The sequence below is a fragment of the Zingiber officinale genome, chromosome 4A (genome assembly GCF_018446385.1).
Source record: "Zingiber officinale cultivar Zhangliang chromosome 4A, Zo_v1.1, whole genome shotgun sequence".
NCBI lineage: Eukaryota > Viridiplantae > Streptophyta > Magnoliopsida > Zingiberales > Zingiberaceae > Zingiber > Zingiber officinale.
The window spans coordinates 114,811,983-114,831,879 of record NC_055992.1 but is presented as its reverse complement, the minus strand read 5'-3'; the positions used below and the strand labels follow the sequence as shown (position 1 = coordinate 114,831,879).

Here is a 19,897-nt window from a genome sequence, read left to right as displayed (position 1 = left end):
GAACTTTAATTTATATATTATGCATTTCGTCTTATTCTACCATCTGAATTACGATTTTATATGACAATGTCAATCTTTGTTTTTTCTTTTGCTTGTTCTATAGAAGCATTTTAAATTATTTTATCAACAACAACCAACGACAAAAACTAAAAACTAAATCTTCAAATTTTAGATCATTTTATTATTCCTTCAAAATTAAAAAAGGCAGGCATAAATGAAGTGGAAGGAAAGTTGAAAGGATACAAAGTCATTTTTACCCTGTCGATAAAGATGAGCTCGAGCAACTAAATGACAATAATCGATTAATCTGGAAGGGGAGCGACAGGTTATAGTTTCTGATGTTTTTTTTTTTTTGCGACAATCTAGAGATTCTAGACAAGGAAACAAACAAGGCAAGTTTGTTTGCGAGCTTGTAAACACAGATTCACAACCATACAGGGAGAATATAAGCTTATAAATGAGTTTATAACTTGGGACGAATTCAATAACTAAATAGCAAAAAAACATTATTAGGCAGATTACAGTAATGATTGTATCAGAAATTACTGCGAACGTCTTCTTCTTTGGCCTCTGCGTCATTAAGATACAACACGAGCGTGTACATATTCCAAATATTGAAGTTTCCAGTACTTGTTGGTTGATGAAGTAAAGAAGACTGCATTGTACAGGTAATCAGGGTGAGAACTGAAAATTAATTCACAGAAAATATAGATAAATCACTGTGGTAAAATGCAGACTTATCAAAAATTGTGTATTTACACATGAGATTTATAGTAGTTTAGGAAATAAGAAGGCGAAAGGAACATACAACACATGTGAATTGCTTATCATTTATAATTCTTGCTGCTATCCCTATCCAGTCTCCTTGCATTCATGCAACCATGAAAGAAGTTGAAAAAGATTAACAAGCACATTAAGAGACATGTGAAATGATTGCATTAAATTCCAAATTGCCTATTACTTTTTCTGATGCATATGCGAATGACCCATCTAGCATTCCCACATCATCAGATGTAGCAGATTTACAGATGAGATGAGGACATGGTTCGATCAAAAGGTACAAGAAATAGGATCAGTGATTTCAATAAAGAATCCAGCTCTCAAATGTATAGCATTTTAACTTTGTTCTGGCTCTTTAACTGGCCTAACCACCTGATGAGAGCAACATGATTTGTGTAGGATCACATTCATCAGTTTGTTTGTATATATAACATAAACTTGTCTGGGGAAAACACAAGGCATTACCATTGTGAATGCTCATATGCAAGAGCTTCTTTTCCAAATGGAAGATTCAACCATTTGGAAGGAAGATGGCTACAGTCCAGTGGCTTCATGCAGATTGTGCAAAAATCCATAATCGTGGAGATCTTTTGGCTAGTGAAGAGGAAGCAGAACAATTCTCAAAGGTAAATAAAGAAAACCACCATTGGGAAGTGTAGTGAACATTTCGAATCTAGAAAATTTTGAAATAATTGAAATAGGTTTTATGAATGCTCAGGAAGCAGGGATGATAGTGGTCAGACCACTGTATAGCTCTAGTTACTTTGTGAAGTCCTTTGACAGGTTTCAATGGTGCTTGGAGAGAAGATAGCAATCATATGAATAATTGGCAAGCAGAACATCTAGAGATGTGTAGAATTATGACAGGCAACAAAAGTTGATGGTCTACAATAGAAAACAATAGACAAAAGTGGACACCCCACCAACTCAAAGGCTAACAAGAGCTAACATGAGTTAACAAGATTGAAACCATCATTGGACTTGAGATGATAATATTCCATGTGAGACCCTGCCAGAAATATTATGATGCATCACTGCTACTAGACCTGACCACGGTTCGATGCGTTCGACGTTCGGAACCACCGATTCGTTGGTTCCTGGCAAGTCGACCCTTAACCTCAACCGACCAAGACGATTACGGGTCATGGTCAAAACGGTCGGTTTGATGGTTCTTGGCAGGTTAACCCTTAACCTTAACCGCCCAAGACGATTACGGGTCACGAAACTGTCGTTTCACGGTTCGTCACTTCGCCACAGCTCAAGATTATTATATTAAAAAATTTTAAATTTTAAATTTATTTAAAAAAAGGGCTTGCACTCATTTAAGTTGCCTATGTATCCCCTTAAGGCATAGGGGAATCAAAACCCACATAGTTCTTTTACATTTTCATTGTTTTACATTTGAAAGTGACGTTGTCACTCACTTCCATTTCTCGTTCCTGTTGTATTCATTTCTTCGATATCAAAATCTTCAACTTCGTCATCTGAAAATTGCATTCCTTGGATGCTTTTCTCGGCTCTGGTTCAATCGTCGGGCAATGCTTGGGCTTCAATGAGTCAGGAGATCATCTAATATGTTGCCATCAGCACTGAACGTATGCTCCACAGCAATAATTGACACTGGACAAGCTAAAATTTCTTTGGCGATTACGGAAAGGATGAGAAAGCTTTGGGTCTTATGTGACCACCACTTTAAGATATCAAAATTTTCGCTATCTGCTTCATTAAAATCAAAAGAAGTTGTAAAATAATTCTCAAATTCCTGTATAGAACTTGAGGATCCTCGTGGATATTTTACCTGTTCTTTTAATAAAAAAAAAGTTGTGTTTTTGAAGTTTTAAATTATTACTAGTAGTTTGTTGTATTTCAAAAATATTAGTTTGTGTTCATATTTTGTAAAATATTGATTATAAATATCATATAAATAAATTCTAACATTATATATAATATTAACTGGATCAAGAGAAGAAAAATCTTTAATTAGAATTAAATCATCATAATATAAAGTTATCATTTCTCATAAAACTTCTAATTTAAATCTAGGATTTAAAACAAATACAATTAAATAAATTTTAGGAATAAAATAAAAATATTTTTCCCATTTAGTTTTCATTGCTAATATGTAGGAAGATAAAGATTCATTATTAATATATTCATTTAAAATTAATACTATATTAGAAAACTTTTCTAAAACTAATTGAGCAGTGGGACAATAAACACCGGAAAGTTGTTTGGTTGCATCATTAAATACTTTGAAAATTTCACAAATACTAATACAAATATTCCATTGTTATGAAAATAAATATATAATGTTGGTGCAATATTCCCTAAGTCAAGGTTGACCGTGTTGACTGAGCTTGAATTGAGTCAAGCTCGAGTCTTGATGTTGTGGTTTCGATGTTTGACAATACATAAAGATCGCAGGTGAAAAAACCTAGTGAGTGAAGCTAGGCAGACTGGAAATCCTGGTGAGTGAAGCCAAGTGAAAGCCCTAGTGAGTGAAGCTAGGCAGAGGAGAAAAGACCTGGTGAGTGAAGCCAGGAGAGAAGACCTAGTGAGTGAAGTTAGGCAGACTGGAAATCCTGGTGAGTGAAGTCATGTGAAAGTCCTAGTGAGTGAAGCTAGGCAGAGGAGAAAAGACCTGGTGAGTGAAGCCAGGAGAAAAGACCTAGTGAGTGAAGCTAGGCAGATTGGAAATCCTGGTGAGTGAAGCCAGGTGAAAGTCCTAGTGAGTGAAGCTAGGCAGAAGGGAAGTCCTGGTGAGTGAAGTCAGGCAAGGAAAATCCAGATGGATCAAGGATGATCGGACATCTGGTGTTGGGAAGTCCAAGTAGGTCAAAGGGATTGACCGGATACTTGGCACGAGGAAATCCAGATGGGTCAAAGTTGACCAGACATCTAGTAGAAGTTCAAGTGGGTCAAAGGGATTGACCGGACGCTTGGTAAGGGAGTTCTAGCAGGTCAAGGGTGACCAGATGCTAGGCATAATGTACCAACAGGTCATGGATTGATCGGATGTTGGGTTGGGGACTTAGGACTTGGTTTTGGACAAAAACCAGCATCTGGATCGATCAGCCGATCGATTGGATGATTCCCAATCGATCAGCCGATCGATCGGGTGAGTCCTTGCGACAGAGCTCCTCCCAATCGATCAGGTGATCGATTGGGAAGAAATGTCTCGCGCACAGAACGCCTCTGGATCGATCAGCCGATCGATCCAGAGCCCCCAATCGATCAGTGGATCGATTGGGAGGTGCGATTTTGAGCAATAAAGGCTGGATCGATCAGCCGATCGATCCAGGCCATTCCAAAGAGCACAGAGGCGCTCTGGATCGATCAGCCGATCGATCCAAAGCCTCCCCGATCGATTGGGAGCAATCCAATCGATCGGGATCCGACCGTTGGCGTTGTATTTAGCTGCAGGCGTTCGATTCCTTCGGTAGACTTCGCACTGTTCACTCCAGATCCTCAACAGCGACTCCACAGCTCTCTCTAAGCTCCAGATCGCCAGTTCTTGAAGGTTCTAGGAGGCTCTTCCAAGTCAAGAGGCGGATCAAAAGAAAGAAGAAGAAAGTTAGGGTTTCTTGTATTCATTGTAAACTTTGCTTATACTTTTGTTCCCTTTTCTTTCTTTCTATATTGAGAGTCTTGTAGGGCTTCTCCGCCTTCGGTAGTTACCGAAAAGGAGTGTTTATTAGTGGAGGTGTGTGTGTGTGCGTGGATCCTTGGACTAGTCACCTCTTGTGAGGTGGATACCAAGTAAAATCCATTTATTAGCGTTGTTGTAGTTGTTTCTTGTATTTCCACTGCATATCCTTGAAGAAACAAGCAACGCCGACCACGAGCACGCGACGAGCTATTCACCCCCCCCCAGCTACATTTCGGTCCCAACAAGTGGTATCAGAGCAAGGTCGCTCTTCACCGGAATCATCGCCGGAAGGGACAAACAAAACAAGCAAAGTTAGAGGGTGAAGAAGTTGGAGCAAATTCATCAAAGTCAAGGAAGTTTAAGAAGCTCAACTTTAAGATGCAATTTCAAGATGGACTTGGATTTGACACAAGGGTGGCTCCACCATACGTTTCAACAAGCTTCGATCTTTGGAAATCAAGGATCGAGAATTTCTTAATGGTGGAGATAGAGCAATGGTTTGCTCTCATGGAAGGTTTCGAAGCTCCAAAGAACTCCAAGGGAAAAGTTCTCATGAAAAGCAAATAGAGCAAAGAGCAGATTCAAAGGAACGAGGCAAATGATAAAGTGACCAAGCTTTTGGACAACTTATTGCCTAGCCACATTTTGGCTCAAATTGGAGAATTCAAGGATGCTAAGGAGCTTTGGAGCAAGTTGGCAACTATTCATGAGACCCTCTCCACTGTACCAATCTAAGAAAAATCCAAAGAGGGTAACTCATTGGAGCAAGACCAAGAGGAGGAGAATTCCGAAGTTGAGAGTTGCTCAACTTTCGAAGAAGAGGAAGTCCAAGAAGCTTCATCTTCAAAGGAATGCAATGAAGAAGGCAAGGAGGGAGCATACTCCTTGTTCCATGTACAAGATGAGGATGAAGAAGCCTCCACATTTGGGTCAAAAGAAGAAGAGGATGAAGAAGCTTCCACCTCCACAAGTCAAGACAAATCTATTGGAGGAGTATCAAGTTCGAAACAAGAGGAAGCTTCTACCTCCGGATCAAAAGGAGAAGATATCATCCCTACACAGGAAGGTATAAATGTTTCAATTAAAAATAAAAATCATATCATATGTTTTGAGTGTAGGGAGCATGGGCATTATAAGAGCAAATGCCCTAAATTGGCCAAGAAAAAGAGCCAAGTGGCACCAAAGGGCAAGGAGAAGCCCAAGGAGACCGTCCCCACAACAAAAAAGAGCAAGGAGCGCATTGTGTGCTTCTCTTGCAATCAAAAGGGGCATTACCGAAGTCAATGCCCTAAGAGGAAGACGGCGGTCAAGGCTCAAGGAGGAAGCTCAACTCAAGGGGGAGCCTCCAAGGTAAAAAGAAAGGTAACTTTTATTGAGCCTACCCCTTTGAATTATGGTAAAAAGCATGCTAGTTCTAACTTATATCATTTCAATGCTATTTACCATGAAAAGAGGAGGCATGATAAAGTTAAGGAAAATCATGTAGCTTTTCATGCTAAAATCTCTCACCCTAGGTTTAGAAAGGTAGATAGAAATTTAGGCAAGAACCCTAAGGATTCTAAGTATTTGCTTAAGAAAAAGAAAAGTCATGATTTTAGTGAAAAATCTATGGTTGAGGAATTATGGAAGGAAAATCAAGTCTTGAGGTCAAGACTTGATAAATTAGAGAAGACCCTTAGAAAAATCAAAAATGAAACACAAGGGTCTAAGAGTAAAAATCTAGGGCTAGGAGTATCAAAGTCATCCAATGGCCATAGAGGTTTGGGATACAAATCAAAGGCCAAGAAGGATGTAATTTCCTATCATAGGGTTCCATATAGCTATGGAACTAACTCTAAGTCTAAGGGTCAAGTCAAGGATACAAGGGAAGTTAGCCCTAGAAGTATCTTTGCAACAACAAATGTGACTAAGACTTCTAAGAAGTCTAAGAAAGTCACAAAGAAGGTCATAGGGGAAGCAATCCCTAGAGTTGACCTAGAAAATATGACCAAAGCTTCTAAGAAGCCAAACAGGGTCACTAGGAAGGTATCTAGGGAAGTTATCCCTAGTGAGTACCTAGAGCATCCAAGGAGCGCCAATAGGTTTTGGGTTCCTAGGAGCATCTTCTCTACCCCATAGATGGGTTAGAGAGTGTCAACTCTAAGTGGAAGGGTAGTTAACCCAATCATGATGAAGTTGACACTCAAGGAGCATTTTCAAGGTTATTATTAACCTTTGAAAATGAAAAGGATAAAGGGTTTACTCTTGGGAAGAGTAAAATGTGTCATATTTTGATAAATTAGATGAAATTTTAAATGACATAATTTGAGAAAATCATAAGAACTACCAAGTTGGGATTTTGGTTTGTTCTTAGGAAGTTAAAGGCAATTTAGGCCTTAAGTCAATTGATTACTCTTTAAAAGAGTAAATTGTGCTAAACTTAAAGGAATATGCTTAATGTAAATTGGCACAAATTAAGAAAAGCAAAAGAAATGTCAAATTTGATTTTTGACATTTTCTTGGGAAATAGTGGGCAATCTAGGGTTTAAATTTTTAAGCTAGCTAAGGGTTAAGGATACTTAGGTAGGTAATCTAGGTATTTTATCTATGCTAACTTGCCCATCATATGCTATGACATCATATTTATTTATTTGTGTTTGCACTCATGCCTTATTATGAAAAACACAAAAATACCATGTCACGTCATCCATACATCATGTAGTTATAGGAAATTTTCTTTTGAAAATTATTTCTTTTTGATGTATGTCATAACATCATCATGCATCATTTTAATTCCTTGTTTATTAAGGACTAATGGCATTAATTAACAAGTAGCATTCTTAGTGGATGTCTATAATTCAAAAATGTATGTGTTTTAGTGCACATTAGATACAAGTGAGATGTTAGGATGATGAACAAAACTCAAGATGTTGATTTAGTGCATTCTTTTGAGTTTTAAAATCATCAAAACACATAATTATGTGTTTTCCAATCATTGGGAAAGCTAATGTACAAGTCATGTGCATTGAGCCCAAGGAACAAGGTTGGATATTGGTTTTGAAAATCATTTTAAAATGTTTTTGGAAAACCTTGGTGAAGACTATCTTTTGATAGTAATCATGATTGGATAATTGAGCACAAACTTGAAGAAAACACTAAAGTTTTTACAAGTTTTCAAGTTTGTGTCAATCTTTGAAAATATGAAGTATTTTCTTATAAAACTATTTTTCCATGATAATATATGTCCTAAATAATGTCTACACAAATTTTCACAATTTTTGGATTTTTGTAAAATTTTCTAGGGGTTTCTGAAGTTGACTGAAATGGAATTTCAGCAACTATCAGAACTCCAATCGATCACCCGATCGATTGGAGTGCCTCAATCGATTGGGCGATCGATTGAGAAGGCAAATCCCGCGAGCAAAAGCTCGCTGGATCGACCCACCGATCGATCCACACTATCTGAATCGATCAGTGGATCGATTCAGCATGGTCCGATCGATTGGGACCTAACTCCAATCGATCGAAGCTGCTAATTTTGACTGGGAAAGCCTGATTTCAGCATTTTTGAACCATGATTAGTCTAGGTAACCATTCCAAACCCATCAAAATACATTTGTATACATAAAAAGGGTGTTTTCATGTTGAAAACAAGGATGGATTGGTTGAGGAAGACTAAATTGAAGTTTAGGTTGAGGTTTGGTTTCAATATTGAATTTTTGAACTTCAAAACTTTTAAATTTGGGTTTCCTAAAGGTTTAGGGATTTCAAGACATTGTTGGTGCAATGACAGAAGGTACGACCATGTCTTTAGGGGGAATTACTCTTTAAGGACGTGAAAATTATTTTTCATACACCTTGGAAGGTGGTTAACCTTCTGTCGTAGAAATGCTCAAGGTTGAGCATTTGTTTACAATGGAGAGTGGATATCTCCATTGTTTAAGTTAAAAATGCTCAACGTTAGGCATTTGCCTACATTGGGGGAAGAATGTAGGGTTAGAGAAAAATGAAAGGTATGAGACTTTCATTATCGAGTTGATCACAACGAGTGAAGTTGTGAACAACGGTGAGTAACTCTTCAGGGGAAGAGTTTGTTTTGATGTGTGCCCAAAGATGGGGAATGTTTGTGATGTGTGCCAATAGGGGGAGAATGTAGGGTTTAAGTTAGACCTTCATTATCTAAGAGAGAGTTTGCCTTCTTAGTGGGAGAATGTAAGGTTTAACTTATGTCTTCATTACCTAGTGACATGAAGGAGGTTGAGGCTATGGGATTAGCCTAACTTAAAGAATGTATTATCAAACACAAAAAGGGGGAGATTGTTGGTGCAATATTCCCCAAGTCAAGGTTGACCGTGTTGACTGAGCTTGAATTGAGTCAAGCTCGAGTCTTGATGTTGTGGTTTCGATGTTTGACAATACATAAAGATTGCAGGTGAAAAGACCTAGTGAGTGAAGTTAGGCACACTGGAAATCCTGGTGAGTGAAGCCAGATGAAAGCCCTAGTGAATGAAGCTAGGCAGAGGAGAAAAGACCTGGTGAGTGAAGCCAGGAGAGAAGACCTAGTGAGTGAAGCTAGGTAGACTGGAAATCCTGGTGAGTGAAACCAGGTGAAAGTCCTAGTGAGTGAAGCTAGGCAGAGGAGAAAAGACCTGGTGAGTGAAGCCAGGAGAAAAGACCTAATGAGTGAAGCTAGGTAGACTGGAAATCCTGGTGAGTGAAGTCAGGTGAAAGTCCTAGTGAGTGAAGCTAGGCAGAAGGGAAGTCCTGGTGAGTGAAGCCAGGCAAGAAAAATCCAGATGGATCAAGGATGATCGGACATCTGGTGTTGGGAAGTCCAAGTAGGTCAAAGGGATTGACCGGATACTTGGCACGAGGAAATCCAGATGGGTCAAGGTTGACCAAACATCTGGTGGAAGTTCAAGTGGGTCAAAGGGATTGACCGGACGCTTGGTAAGGGAGTTCTAGCAGGTCAAGGGTGACCAGATGCTAGGCATAATGTACCAACAGGTCATGGATTGACCGGATGTTGGATTGGGGACTTAGGACTTGGTTTTGGGCAAAAACCAGCATCTGGATCGATCAGACGATCGATTGGATGATTCCCAATCGATCAGCCGATCGATCGGGTGAGTCCCTACGACAGAGCTCCTCCCAATCGATCAGGTGATCGATTGGGAAGAAATGTCTCGCGCACAGAATGCCTCTGGATCGATCAGCCGATCGATCCAGAGCTCCCAATCGATAAGTGGATCGATTGGGAGGTGCAATTTCGCGCAATAAAGGCTGGATCGATCAGCCGATCGATCCAAGCCATTCCAGAGAGCTCAAAGGCGCTCTGGATCGATCAACCGATCGATCCAAAGCCTCCCCGATTGATTGGGAGCAATCCAATCAATCGGGATCCGACCGTTGGCGTCGTATTTAGCTGCAGGCGTTCGATTCCTTCGGTAGACTTCGCACTGTTCACTCCAGATCCTCGACAGCGACTCCACAGCTCTTTCTAAGCTCTAGATCGCCAGTTCTTGAAGGTTCTTGGAGGCTCTTCCAAGTCAAGAGGCGGATCAAAAGAAAGAAGAAGAAAGCTAGGGTTAGGGTCTCTTGTATTCATTGTAAGCTTTGCTTATACTTTTGTTCCCTTTCCTTTCTTTCTGTATTGAGAGTCTTGTAGGGTTTCTCCGCCTTCGGTAGTTACCGAAAAGGAGTGTTTATTAGTGGAGGTGCGTGTGTGTGTGCGTGGATCCTTGGACTAGTCACCTCTTGTGAGATGGATACCAAGTAAAATCCATTTGGTTAGCATTGTTGTAGTTGTTTCTTGTATTTCCGCTGCATATCCTTGAAGAAACAAGCAACGCCGACCACGAGCACGCGACGAGCTATTCACCCCCCCCCTATAGCTACATTTCGGTCCCAACATATAATAATATTAGTATTTTGTGCATAAAATGAACATAATAATTCTTTATATTGAAATGAATCTTGTAATAATTGGTAAGTTGAATTCCAACATGTTGGTAGATCACGTGAAAATTTTTTAAGTCTCATTCCATTAGTTTTACAAAACCTACTCCATTGTTTCATTATAGATGGATGCGACCATAAATAAAAAATTGCAATTCTAATGGGTTTAATATAATTTTCTAAAATGTTTAATCAATCTTGAACACATAAATTTAAAATATGGCATACACAACAAATATGAAAAAATAAACCACCAATAATAGGTTGACAAACAAATTTTAGAAGATCTATTCAAGCGGTATTGGAACTAACATTATTTAATAATATTGAAAATATTTTATGAGTTAATCCATCTTTTTCTAAAATTAAGCATAATAATTGTGCACTGTTATAAGCATTATATGATTCATCAAAAACTTTATAAGCTAACAATCTTTTTTTCAAAGTTCCAAAAGTTATCGATCCAATGGCAAGTCAAACCCATATACGAATGTGTCACTCCAAATATCGGAATATAAAGAAACTTTATTATCTAATTTACTAAATTCATCAATTAAATTCTTTTTTCCTTGTTTTACTAATTTTTTAATTGTACAAGTAAGTGTAATCCTAGGAACACATTTAACACATGGATTAAGAGATTATTTACAAAAATCTTCAAATGTGCATTTAGATCTAAAACTAAAAGAAAGATGTTCTACGAAAATAAATTTAGCTAATGATTCTCTTAATTTATTATCCGAATACAAAAATAAACCGGAATTAGTACTACTGCTAGTTGAATAAAATCTAGATAATTGTGTTTAAGAATGGTCGAGTCCATATTCCGTCTTGTGCTTCGTTTCTACATGTCTAAACTACCCATAGCTGTTGCCAGCTTAGAATTTGTAAGAAGCATTGCATGGCTTACATTTTGCACGCAATTCTCCCGACGAAAGAGTGACCTTCTCAAAATGTTTAGTGAAAATAGAAGACTTTAGAGGAAGAGTTTTCCAAATCTTAGAAGTAATTGTTGTGTTTCGGGTGTCGAATTCGAAAGGTGCTCGATCTCATCGTAGGTGGATTGAACATTGGGGTCCTTCCGCGGATTCACTATTTTCTTTTGCTTCCGAGCTCAAGATGATGCACCTTCATGGCCTCCTTCCATAGTAATTGAAAATTGGAAACGAAAGTGCGTAGAAATGGAGACAAAAGCGTATAGAAAATGCGAAATTGTGATTAAGAGTAGAAAAGATGTGCGTGAAAATGATGAAATGAACTCTCTATTTATAGAATTTGGATAGTAACGAACACTAAATCATAGCCATTGATCAAAAAACGGTCAAATGATCTTAGCCGTTAAAAAAAAATACCTAAAAAAACCCCTACCTCCTCCTCAACGGCTGGGAACCACTGGTTTTCAATGGGCAAAAAAACAATTAGGGGTGAACTGATAGGCCGAACCAGCGATCCGAACCGGCGGTTCGTCGATTTTTGACCCCTTGGAACAAAAAGCGGCCCGGCAACCTGCCAAGCTAGTTCCGATTTGGCCAGGCAAACCGGGTCACATTGACCCAGTTACGAGCCCGGGCCGAGTCCAAGCCGGATCCGGCCCGGGGTTGGGTCTAACTGCTAGTAGCAAGCAAACAAATATTGGTAGGGTGATTCACTAAATACGGATGAGTGAAAAAGCCGGATATATAGGGGACCAATAAACTCAGTCCAGAAACATTTTTCGCTCTATACTAAAATATGAAAGATGAAATTACGCACAAAGTGATCTTATTGTATTCAAATTGAATGCCAACACAGCATAATATACAAATGATCAACCATGACAATCAGACGCCCGCCTCTTAAGTCATTTGATTCTTCAGTTATAAAGACCACAATTTGAAGAATTCTTTCTTAGAACAAGCATTCAAGTAATGCTTACTTGTTTTAGGCAGATGAGCCTTCACTCATGAAATTAATGCCATTAGCACAAGCATTGGCTATTATAGTTATTCTCTACAAAGTTTTGATTCCTAAACTTATGTTAAGGCAATATTTTGAACACAACTTGTGGATCATCTAATTAATGAAGTAACTACTTGATCATTTCAATATGATGCTGGGTCGCATTAGAATTTTACACTAATAAATAAGGTGCAAGCATAAGATGCAGTCATCAAGCATCATATATAGAAACTTGTCAAACACTGAGTCAATTTTTACTCATTGTTCAAAAAGTGAGAGAATTGAAACTGAATCGCTAACCATTTAAAATTTTGATTACTATAAACATAATCTAAAATACTAAAAATCTTCAACTTCACAATGGATTCACCAACACTTGTCTAAAAGTGCTATATCAATATTCTGTGAGGACAAGTGAAGCTTGTTGTACATTTGCTACAGGACTAGACTAAGCATGTACCTAAACAATCCAACAAGAATTTGTAAAATAATCATTGGATGTAGTAAATGAATCATGGCATACCAAGATATTATTCTCAGTTTAACAAGCCCTGTGATCATCTTGAACTGACAACAACAATATTGCACAAAATCAAAATAACAGATAGTAAGCATGCAAAATTGAGCTGCACTGCATAGAAACACTTTCCTTTGTGAGAAAAATATGATCATAACAATGAGAATGTAACAAAACAATCATACCTCAAGGATTTATGCAACAATAATCGCTGTCAAGGATACGTGCTAAAGACAATTCTCCCTAATCTCAGGCAAGATGATAGTGTCGTCACCATCCGTCCCACTTCCTATGGATGTTCCACGCCCTTCCAATGACGTCGTCTCCACACTATCAACTAGCGCATCATCCACCTCTTCCATCTGAAAGAGGACAGCGTTCATGGCTGCTGATGCAGCAGGCTGAACCGGGAACGAAAGCCGGTGCTGCCTCCTCACTTGCCACAGCGCAGCAGTCAGCACCGTCGTGTCATCATCGGCCCCACTGAGCGCCGCTGAAAGCGCGTCATCGTCTCCATAAATGGCGCCACCAGAAGATTGAGAGGGGAGCGGCGCGCGGCAGATGGGGCAGGAATTGTGAAGGGAAAGCCAAGGGACGATGCAATCGGAGTGGTAGAGGTGCGAGCAGGGGAGGCGACGGGCGGAAGAGTGGAGGGCGAAATCTTCCTTACAAACCGCGCAAGAGGGAAAGGAGGTCGCATGAGCATCGGAGATGCAGACGATAGGGAGAGCTTCGATTGATGCGGCGGAGGCAGGATAGGGTCCGGAGCGAGCAGGAGCGGGAGGCGGGAAAAGAGGGAGAGAGTCGTCGCCATCGCCGCTGCCTTCAGAGAGTCGGCCGATGAGGAGGCGAACGCGATCGGCACGAGAGGAGGGAAGGCGGTGGCGGTCGTCTGGATCGGAGGCGGATCCGGCGTCGTCGTCGTCATCGTCATCGTCGGAGTCGGTGAGGGATTGGGGAGGGGGAGAAAGGGCCGAGGATGAAGAGGGGAGATGGGTGGGTGTAGACTCCATTTCCTCGAGGAAATCAGAGCGGGAGCAGTCGGGACAGATGAGTGGGGATTGGGAGGGGAGGAGGGTGACGCTCATGTCGCACTCGTGGCACCAATATATGACGGAGGAGCAGAGAGGAGCGTCGCCGTCGATGGTAGCCGGAGAGACAGTGGCGAAAGACATGGCGGCGGTTCCGCTCTCCGTCCCAATTTCTTCTTCTCTTCGTCGTCGCCTTTGTTATTTTGGTCTCGTGGATTTGGTAAAAAGAAGACGGAAACAGAGTGGAAGAGCTACAAATCACTACACTTGTATTATTTTGATGCAAAAGAAACAACAGCGTCGCTTTGGCCGAGTGGTTAAGGCGTGTGCCTGCTAAGTACATGGGGTTTCCCCGCGAGAGTTCGAATCTCTCAGGCGACGAAGTTTTTTATTTATTTTTTCCACAACTGTTCAACTTAATGAAAAACATCGGAAAAAGTATGATTGAAAAATAAAAGAATTTAAAATGTATAAAGATTTAAAGGACAATAGAATCATAATAAATCTTTTAAAATTAACAATTTAGATAATTAGATTTTATGTAAATTTACTTATATACTCAATTTTCAATTTGATGTAGTTAAATTTGAGTATAGATTTTATGTTAAAACTAATACATTGTAAAATTTTAAAATTAATTATAATCAAAACAAGTATTACTGATAGGTACTCGTGTGGAATGTATTTAAAATCTTGCAAAGGTCCAAATGATTGGAATTAATTTAAATAATTATGCTAATTTAAGATTAATAATCTTAAATTTAAAATATATCATAGTAGGTAACTAAGTAGGATCCTGTGCCCCTCACGGCTAAGTACTTAACGGAATCTATAGTACATGTATTTATAATTATGATAAATTATCTTTAAATTCCTAACTGCAATTTTAGCTCATTCGTCAGTCTTCAGGTCAGACAAAATGCGTCTCACTCTCTGACTAAATCTTTTTCTATTCTTTAACTCTCTAATCTGTTTCAATTTATCAAATTGTCCTCTTTTTTCATTTTATACTCCTTCGACTCATTTTATATTCCCTTGACTTCCAGTGTATACTCCCTCCCTGACTTCCACCTCGACCGTCCAAAACAATTCCTTCAACGTTGATGGCAAAAATCAGAGAGACTGTAGAACCCGACTTTTACTTTTAAGTATAGAACCCGACTTTCACCTTCAACTCAAGAATCATCGACGAATGTCAGGTTTGAAGAAGAAGATGGTAATTGGAGCAACCAAAGAACTAACGTGAAGAAGTGGTTTGCATTGTATTTCAAAGGCAAAAACAGACGTATTCGAGTAGAAGGTACCCTAAATTTTGACTGATTTATTATTATTGTTTGTAGAATAAAATTAAGATTATTGTTAGTGTATGTTTTTGTAAAATGGTGTAAAAAATTGAAACTTTAGTTCCTAGGAATTGTCAATTTTGTTAGGTTGAATAAAATTAGGTTTCAGTGTTCAAACTATAATTTTATGAACGAGTTTGTATTGTATCTTTTTCAATTCAAGAAATGAATGAGATATGTGAGTTTTTATAATGATTATCAATAAATTGAGTAATGTACCCAATTTAAGCATTTTAATGCTCCAAAATTTTTAGGATTTGTACTTTATAGTATGAATGGGTAAATTGTTCCAATTTTTATGGTGTCAATTCTGCTAGCTTGAATAAAATTACTTTTGGTGTTTAAATTGTAATTTTATGAATGTGTTTGTATTTTTATCTTCTTCAATTGAAGAGATATGATTATCAATATACGATATCATTCATTAAATTCCTATTATTTCAATTGTGTCCCAATTATATCCCTAAAGAATTTCAAGGGTTGAATATGTTCCTTATCTTTTTAAATGTGTCTAAATATATCCTTTCCATTAACTCCGTTGTTTATAATTAACGAAATGAGCATATTCTTCTCACGTGATTTTTTTCCCTTATACAAGTGGACTAGAAAACACATTGTGATCATCAAAATTGAGTAGGAGAAGAAGGAAGCCGAGTAAATAAGTTTGGATAGGGTGAGACATTTTATTTCAATTTTGACTTTTGATTAGTTATTGTATTTTAGAAATAAGTTGGGAAACTTTTGTTGTAATTATAGGGTAAGACATATGTTTTGTTTGTTGGATGGAAGCTTGACATTTATAGCACTTGGGAAGAAACACAAATTGAAGTTAACAAATTTAGCGGAGTTGTACACAAGTCTTGTAAAACTAGTGATAAGTAGTAATAGTCTTTATTACATACAAAGAGAAACAAGCTATCACCTTTACTGGTGTTGAGAAGAAACCTTCGAGCTCAACATTTGCATCAAGCTCAATTGCTGCTTCGAGTTCTAGTAAACTCAATCAATCTATGATGCTAGCTAAACTTATGGATGCATAGTTAGAGTTAGTAAATGAGCATCGTACCCATTGTTTAAAGATTGCAGGGATGTTAGACGAGATACAACAACAATTGAAAGCTCTCGATGTTAGAGATGATACTAAGTTGTTGTTTTTTTCTTTTGTAATGAAGGTTGATGGATGTATTGAGATAAACATATGTGTTTATTGTAGGACCGTTGGGCCGGCTAGAAGGGGGGGTTGAATAGCCTGTAAAAAAATAACAAAGATCCTTCTCGAATTTTCAACAGAACACTTGCATAAAGTAAATTAGCAGTAAATAAAAAGCAGAAAGAAGAGGCTCACAACTTGACTTGGTTACAACCAAGGAGGTTGTTAATCCAAGGAATGAACGTGCACTAAACTATCTCCTTCAGGCGGAGAAGCCTCTTACAGCAGTGAAAGCACAAAAGACAGAAGCTAAACTAGAACAGACGCGCATAAGTGTTTGGAATGTAAATTTCTGAGTTGATTCAAAGCTTCCGGACCAAAGCTATATTTATAGCCTTGGTCAAGGCGCCTGGAAGGTTTCCGGGCGCCTTGGGGGGGATAAATTTTATCCCCCAACATTCAGATCGAGTCAAAGCTCGATCTAGTCAAAATTCAGGTTCCGGGTGCCCCGGGCTGCTCAGGGCGCCCCGGATTGCTCCGGGCGCCCTGGGCTGGTCCGGGCACCCCAGACAATTCTGGGCGCCCCGGATGCTGAGTCAACTCTGGTTGACTTTCGTCCCGGTCCTCTTCTCTGGATCCGCTTGATTGGGTGATCTATGCTATCCGGAATAGGGCTCACCCGAACCCAAGTTCCGGTCTTCTCGGGCTTCCCTCCGGCTTCTCGTTCCTCGGAATCGCTGCGTGTTTCCTTCTAGTCTACCGGCGTACTCATCCGCAGTCTTCGTCCCTCGGACGCACCGCGTGTCGTCATTCTCGCTAGTTGTGTCTCTTTCTCCCCGAGCAATCTTCCGCTCCGGCTTTCGTCCCTCGGAACCAGCGCACGCTTCCTTCTCGTCTGCCGGTGTACTCTTCCGTAGCACCTCGTCCCTCGGACTGCCGTCCTTCATGCTAGCTGTGTCTTCCACTCAACTACCTGTGCTCCTAAGCTCCTGCACACTTAGACACAAGGTTAAATACACACAGGACCTAACTTAACTTGTTGATCACACCAAAACAACCTTGGGGTTCCAACAATCTCCCCCTTTTTGGTGTGATCAATCCAAGTTAAGCTAGGGTTAAAATAGACATAAAATAAAATTAAGTAAATTAACTTAATTTGTAATTTAAGTGCAAAAAGATAGAAAAGAAAAAAAAATTTATCTACCTCCCCCTAGACTTATACTTTCCCTTCTCCCCCTTTGATCACAAAAAAATGGGGTTCCAAGAAAAAATAATCTGTTGAACCCCGTGGTAGTTTTGATGTGATCAACCAAGTTTAGGTTAGGTCATGTTTGTCTGATCCCTGTGTCTAAGTGTGCAGGAACTTAGGAGGGCAGGAAGTCGAGTGGAAGACGCAGCTGGCGAGAAGGACGACACGGGAAGGGAGCTGACAGGCTCGGTGCATCTGAAGGACGGGAGAGCTGCGGAAGAGTACTCCGGTGGAGCGAGAAGAACGTGCCCGGTGTTCGAGGGACGAGAAGCCGGACGGAAGCCTGCTCGAGGAGAAGGCCGGGAATTAGGGTCGGGTGAGCCCTATTCCGGTAGGCCGCAATCACCCATGGAGCTGAACCGAAGCAAGTCAACAGGAAGTTGGCTTGTCAACGGTTCGGTCGACCGAACCCCTTGATCAGTCGACCGAACCCCTCTTTATCAGACACCAACCTTAGCAGATATGTCAGATGCCACGCCAGAGGCTGAACGTTGGTAGAGCTTATCGATCGACTAAACATGCTGATCGGTCGACCGAACCCAAGTTTATCCAGAGACCAAGTCAAGCAGTTTGATCGGGCCAACTCAGCTGGAGACCGTTGGTCGATCAGTCGACCGAACAAAAGGATCGGTCGACCGAACCTAAGCTCGATCCACAGAAGCTGTACCTGGACGGAAGAATGGGCAGATACATCAGGTTCGGTCGACTGATCCCTCTCGAGTCAAACCTGATCCCGAAGGATCAGGTGATCTGATAAGCTCGAGAACCCCTATATAAAGAGGGTCTCGGGCAGCTTTAGATACAACGAAAAAATGAACGAAATTCAACTCTTGTACTCTCTAGTTAAGCAATAGTTCTGTGCTCTTCAAAGTGTAAAAGGCTTCTCCGCCTTCAGAGAAAGAGTTTCTTGCTGCACCTTTCATCGCTCTAGATTAACAACTCTCTTGGTTGTAACCAGGTTAAAATAGCTGAGTCTTCCTTTTCTGTTCATACTTTAGTTCTGTTTAATCTTGTAGCTATTGCATCTATTTGAGTTTAAATTGGTTGAGGAGGGTTTAGTTTTTACTTGCAGGCAATTCACCCCCCTCTTGCCGATCCCCGCTGCACCAACACAATCTAAGGGTTTAAAAACTTAGAAAAAATATTTCTAAAAAAAATTTCTAAGTTTTTAAGAAATTTAGAAAATTTTTCTAAGTAATTTAAGCTGAGATTTCTAGTTTCAGGAAAAAGTTTTTAACTTAGGAAGAAATGATTTTTGAGAATTTTTCTAAGTAAGAAAAAACCTAAAAAAAAATCCTAACTTAAATTTTTGAGAATTTTTAAGCACAAAAAAAAAAGACTTAGGGAAAAAAAATTATAAGTAAGTAAATTTCTAAAATAAAATGTTTTGAATAACCTTTTTAAAGTACTAATTAATTCTTGTATTAATGCTTTATTAGTAAGTTAATTAAACATTTATTTCAATATTTTGGCTTCCAGGTCCTGGCGAGGCACTAGGCCTTCTTGGTTATTGGAGCAACAACCACTTCCTTAGACAAAGCCTCATAAAGAAATTCATTGTATAATTTTCTCACTGAAAGCGCTAACTTTTATTAATATTTAGATTAAGCAAGATTTAGGAACCCAATAAAGGTTCCAGCCTACTGGGTTGATTAAAAATTTCTTAGGGACATATTTTTTAGAGATATTCCTAATTTATCCCTGGTGATATCTATAATACCAATTTAAATTATTAAATCTTCTAACATTGGTTTTAGATGAACATGCATAGTTTTTCAAGTTATCTACTTGAATTTTCAAATTATCATTTTCAAGTTTCAATTTTTCATTTGCTAGTTTTAATTTATCTAATTCTTCTAAGGGACAAGACTTAGCTAGAATTACTTTTAAATTTTTATTTTCACTTTCTAATTTGCAGCAATCTTTTGTTAAAAGTTTAACGAACTTAAACATTTTATCGGGAGGAAGAGATCGTACCTGACTTACCTTGTCGATCTCGTTGTCTGTTTCTCCCCCTGAGCTGCTACTTTCTTCCGGCGTGTCTCCCCCTTCATCGATGCTCTCGATGCTCATTTCGGAAGAGCTTGAATCGCAGTCGTCGTCTTGATGACTCGCCATCAGTGCGAGTCCGGAGAATGCTTCGACTTCCGATTCGGACGACGTATCATCCCACGTCGCCTTCAGGGCCTTTCGTTTTTGGATAAGCTTCTTACCCTTTTCCTTGTCTTTGTTCTTCAGCTTGGGGCAGTTGTCCTTGACATGCCTGTGGATGGTTAGTTTTTCTAGAATTGTATAACTCCTTA

General features: G+C 39.3%; 1 protein-coding gene and 1 non-coding gene across 3 annotated transcripts; one reads left to right on the top strand and one right to left on the bottom strand.

Annotated features, from left to right (window-relative positions):
• Positions 1 to 446: 446 nt before the first annotated feature.
• Positions 447 to 14,086, bottom strand: LOC121970655 (E3 ubiquitin-protein ligase RING1-like). Of its 2 annotated transcripts, XR_006108997.1 has the most exons (3): positions 13,007 to 14,086; positions 12,828 to 12,871; positions 447 to 655 (listed from the first exon to the last, which is right to left on the bottom strand). XR_006108997.1 is itself a non-coding variant. In XM_042521491.1 (2 exons), the coding sequence occupies exon 1, from the start codon at positions 13,994 to 13,996 to the stop codon at positions 13,049 to 13,051; it is 948 nt and encodes a 315-aa protein (XP_042377425.1). In that variant the 5' UTR covers positions 13,997 to 14,082; the 3' UTR covers positions 447 to 655; positions 13,007 to 13,048. The 2 variants fall into 2 exon arrangements, 1 of the variants encoding a protein (XP_042377425.1); XM_042521491.1 differs by lacking the exon at positions 12,828 to 12,871 and having other exon boundaries at positions 13,007 to 14,082.
• Positions 14,087 to 14,151: 65 nt separating this feature from the next.
• TRNAS-GCU lies at positions 14,152 to 14,233 on the top strand. Its single transcript has one exon. It is a non-coding gene; the product is annotated as a tRNA-Ser (tRNA).
• The last annotated feature ends 5,664 nt before the right edge of the window (positions 14,234 to 19,897 follow it).

What these genes read in the sequence shown, in the direction of transcription:
- LOC121970655 (XM_042521491.1), bottom strand. Translation starts at nt 13,996, where the DNA reads ATGTCTTTCGCCACTGTCTCTCCGGCTACCATCGACGGCGACGCTCCT.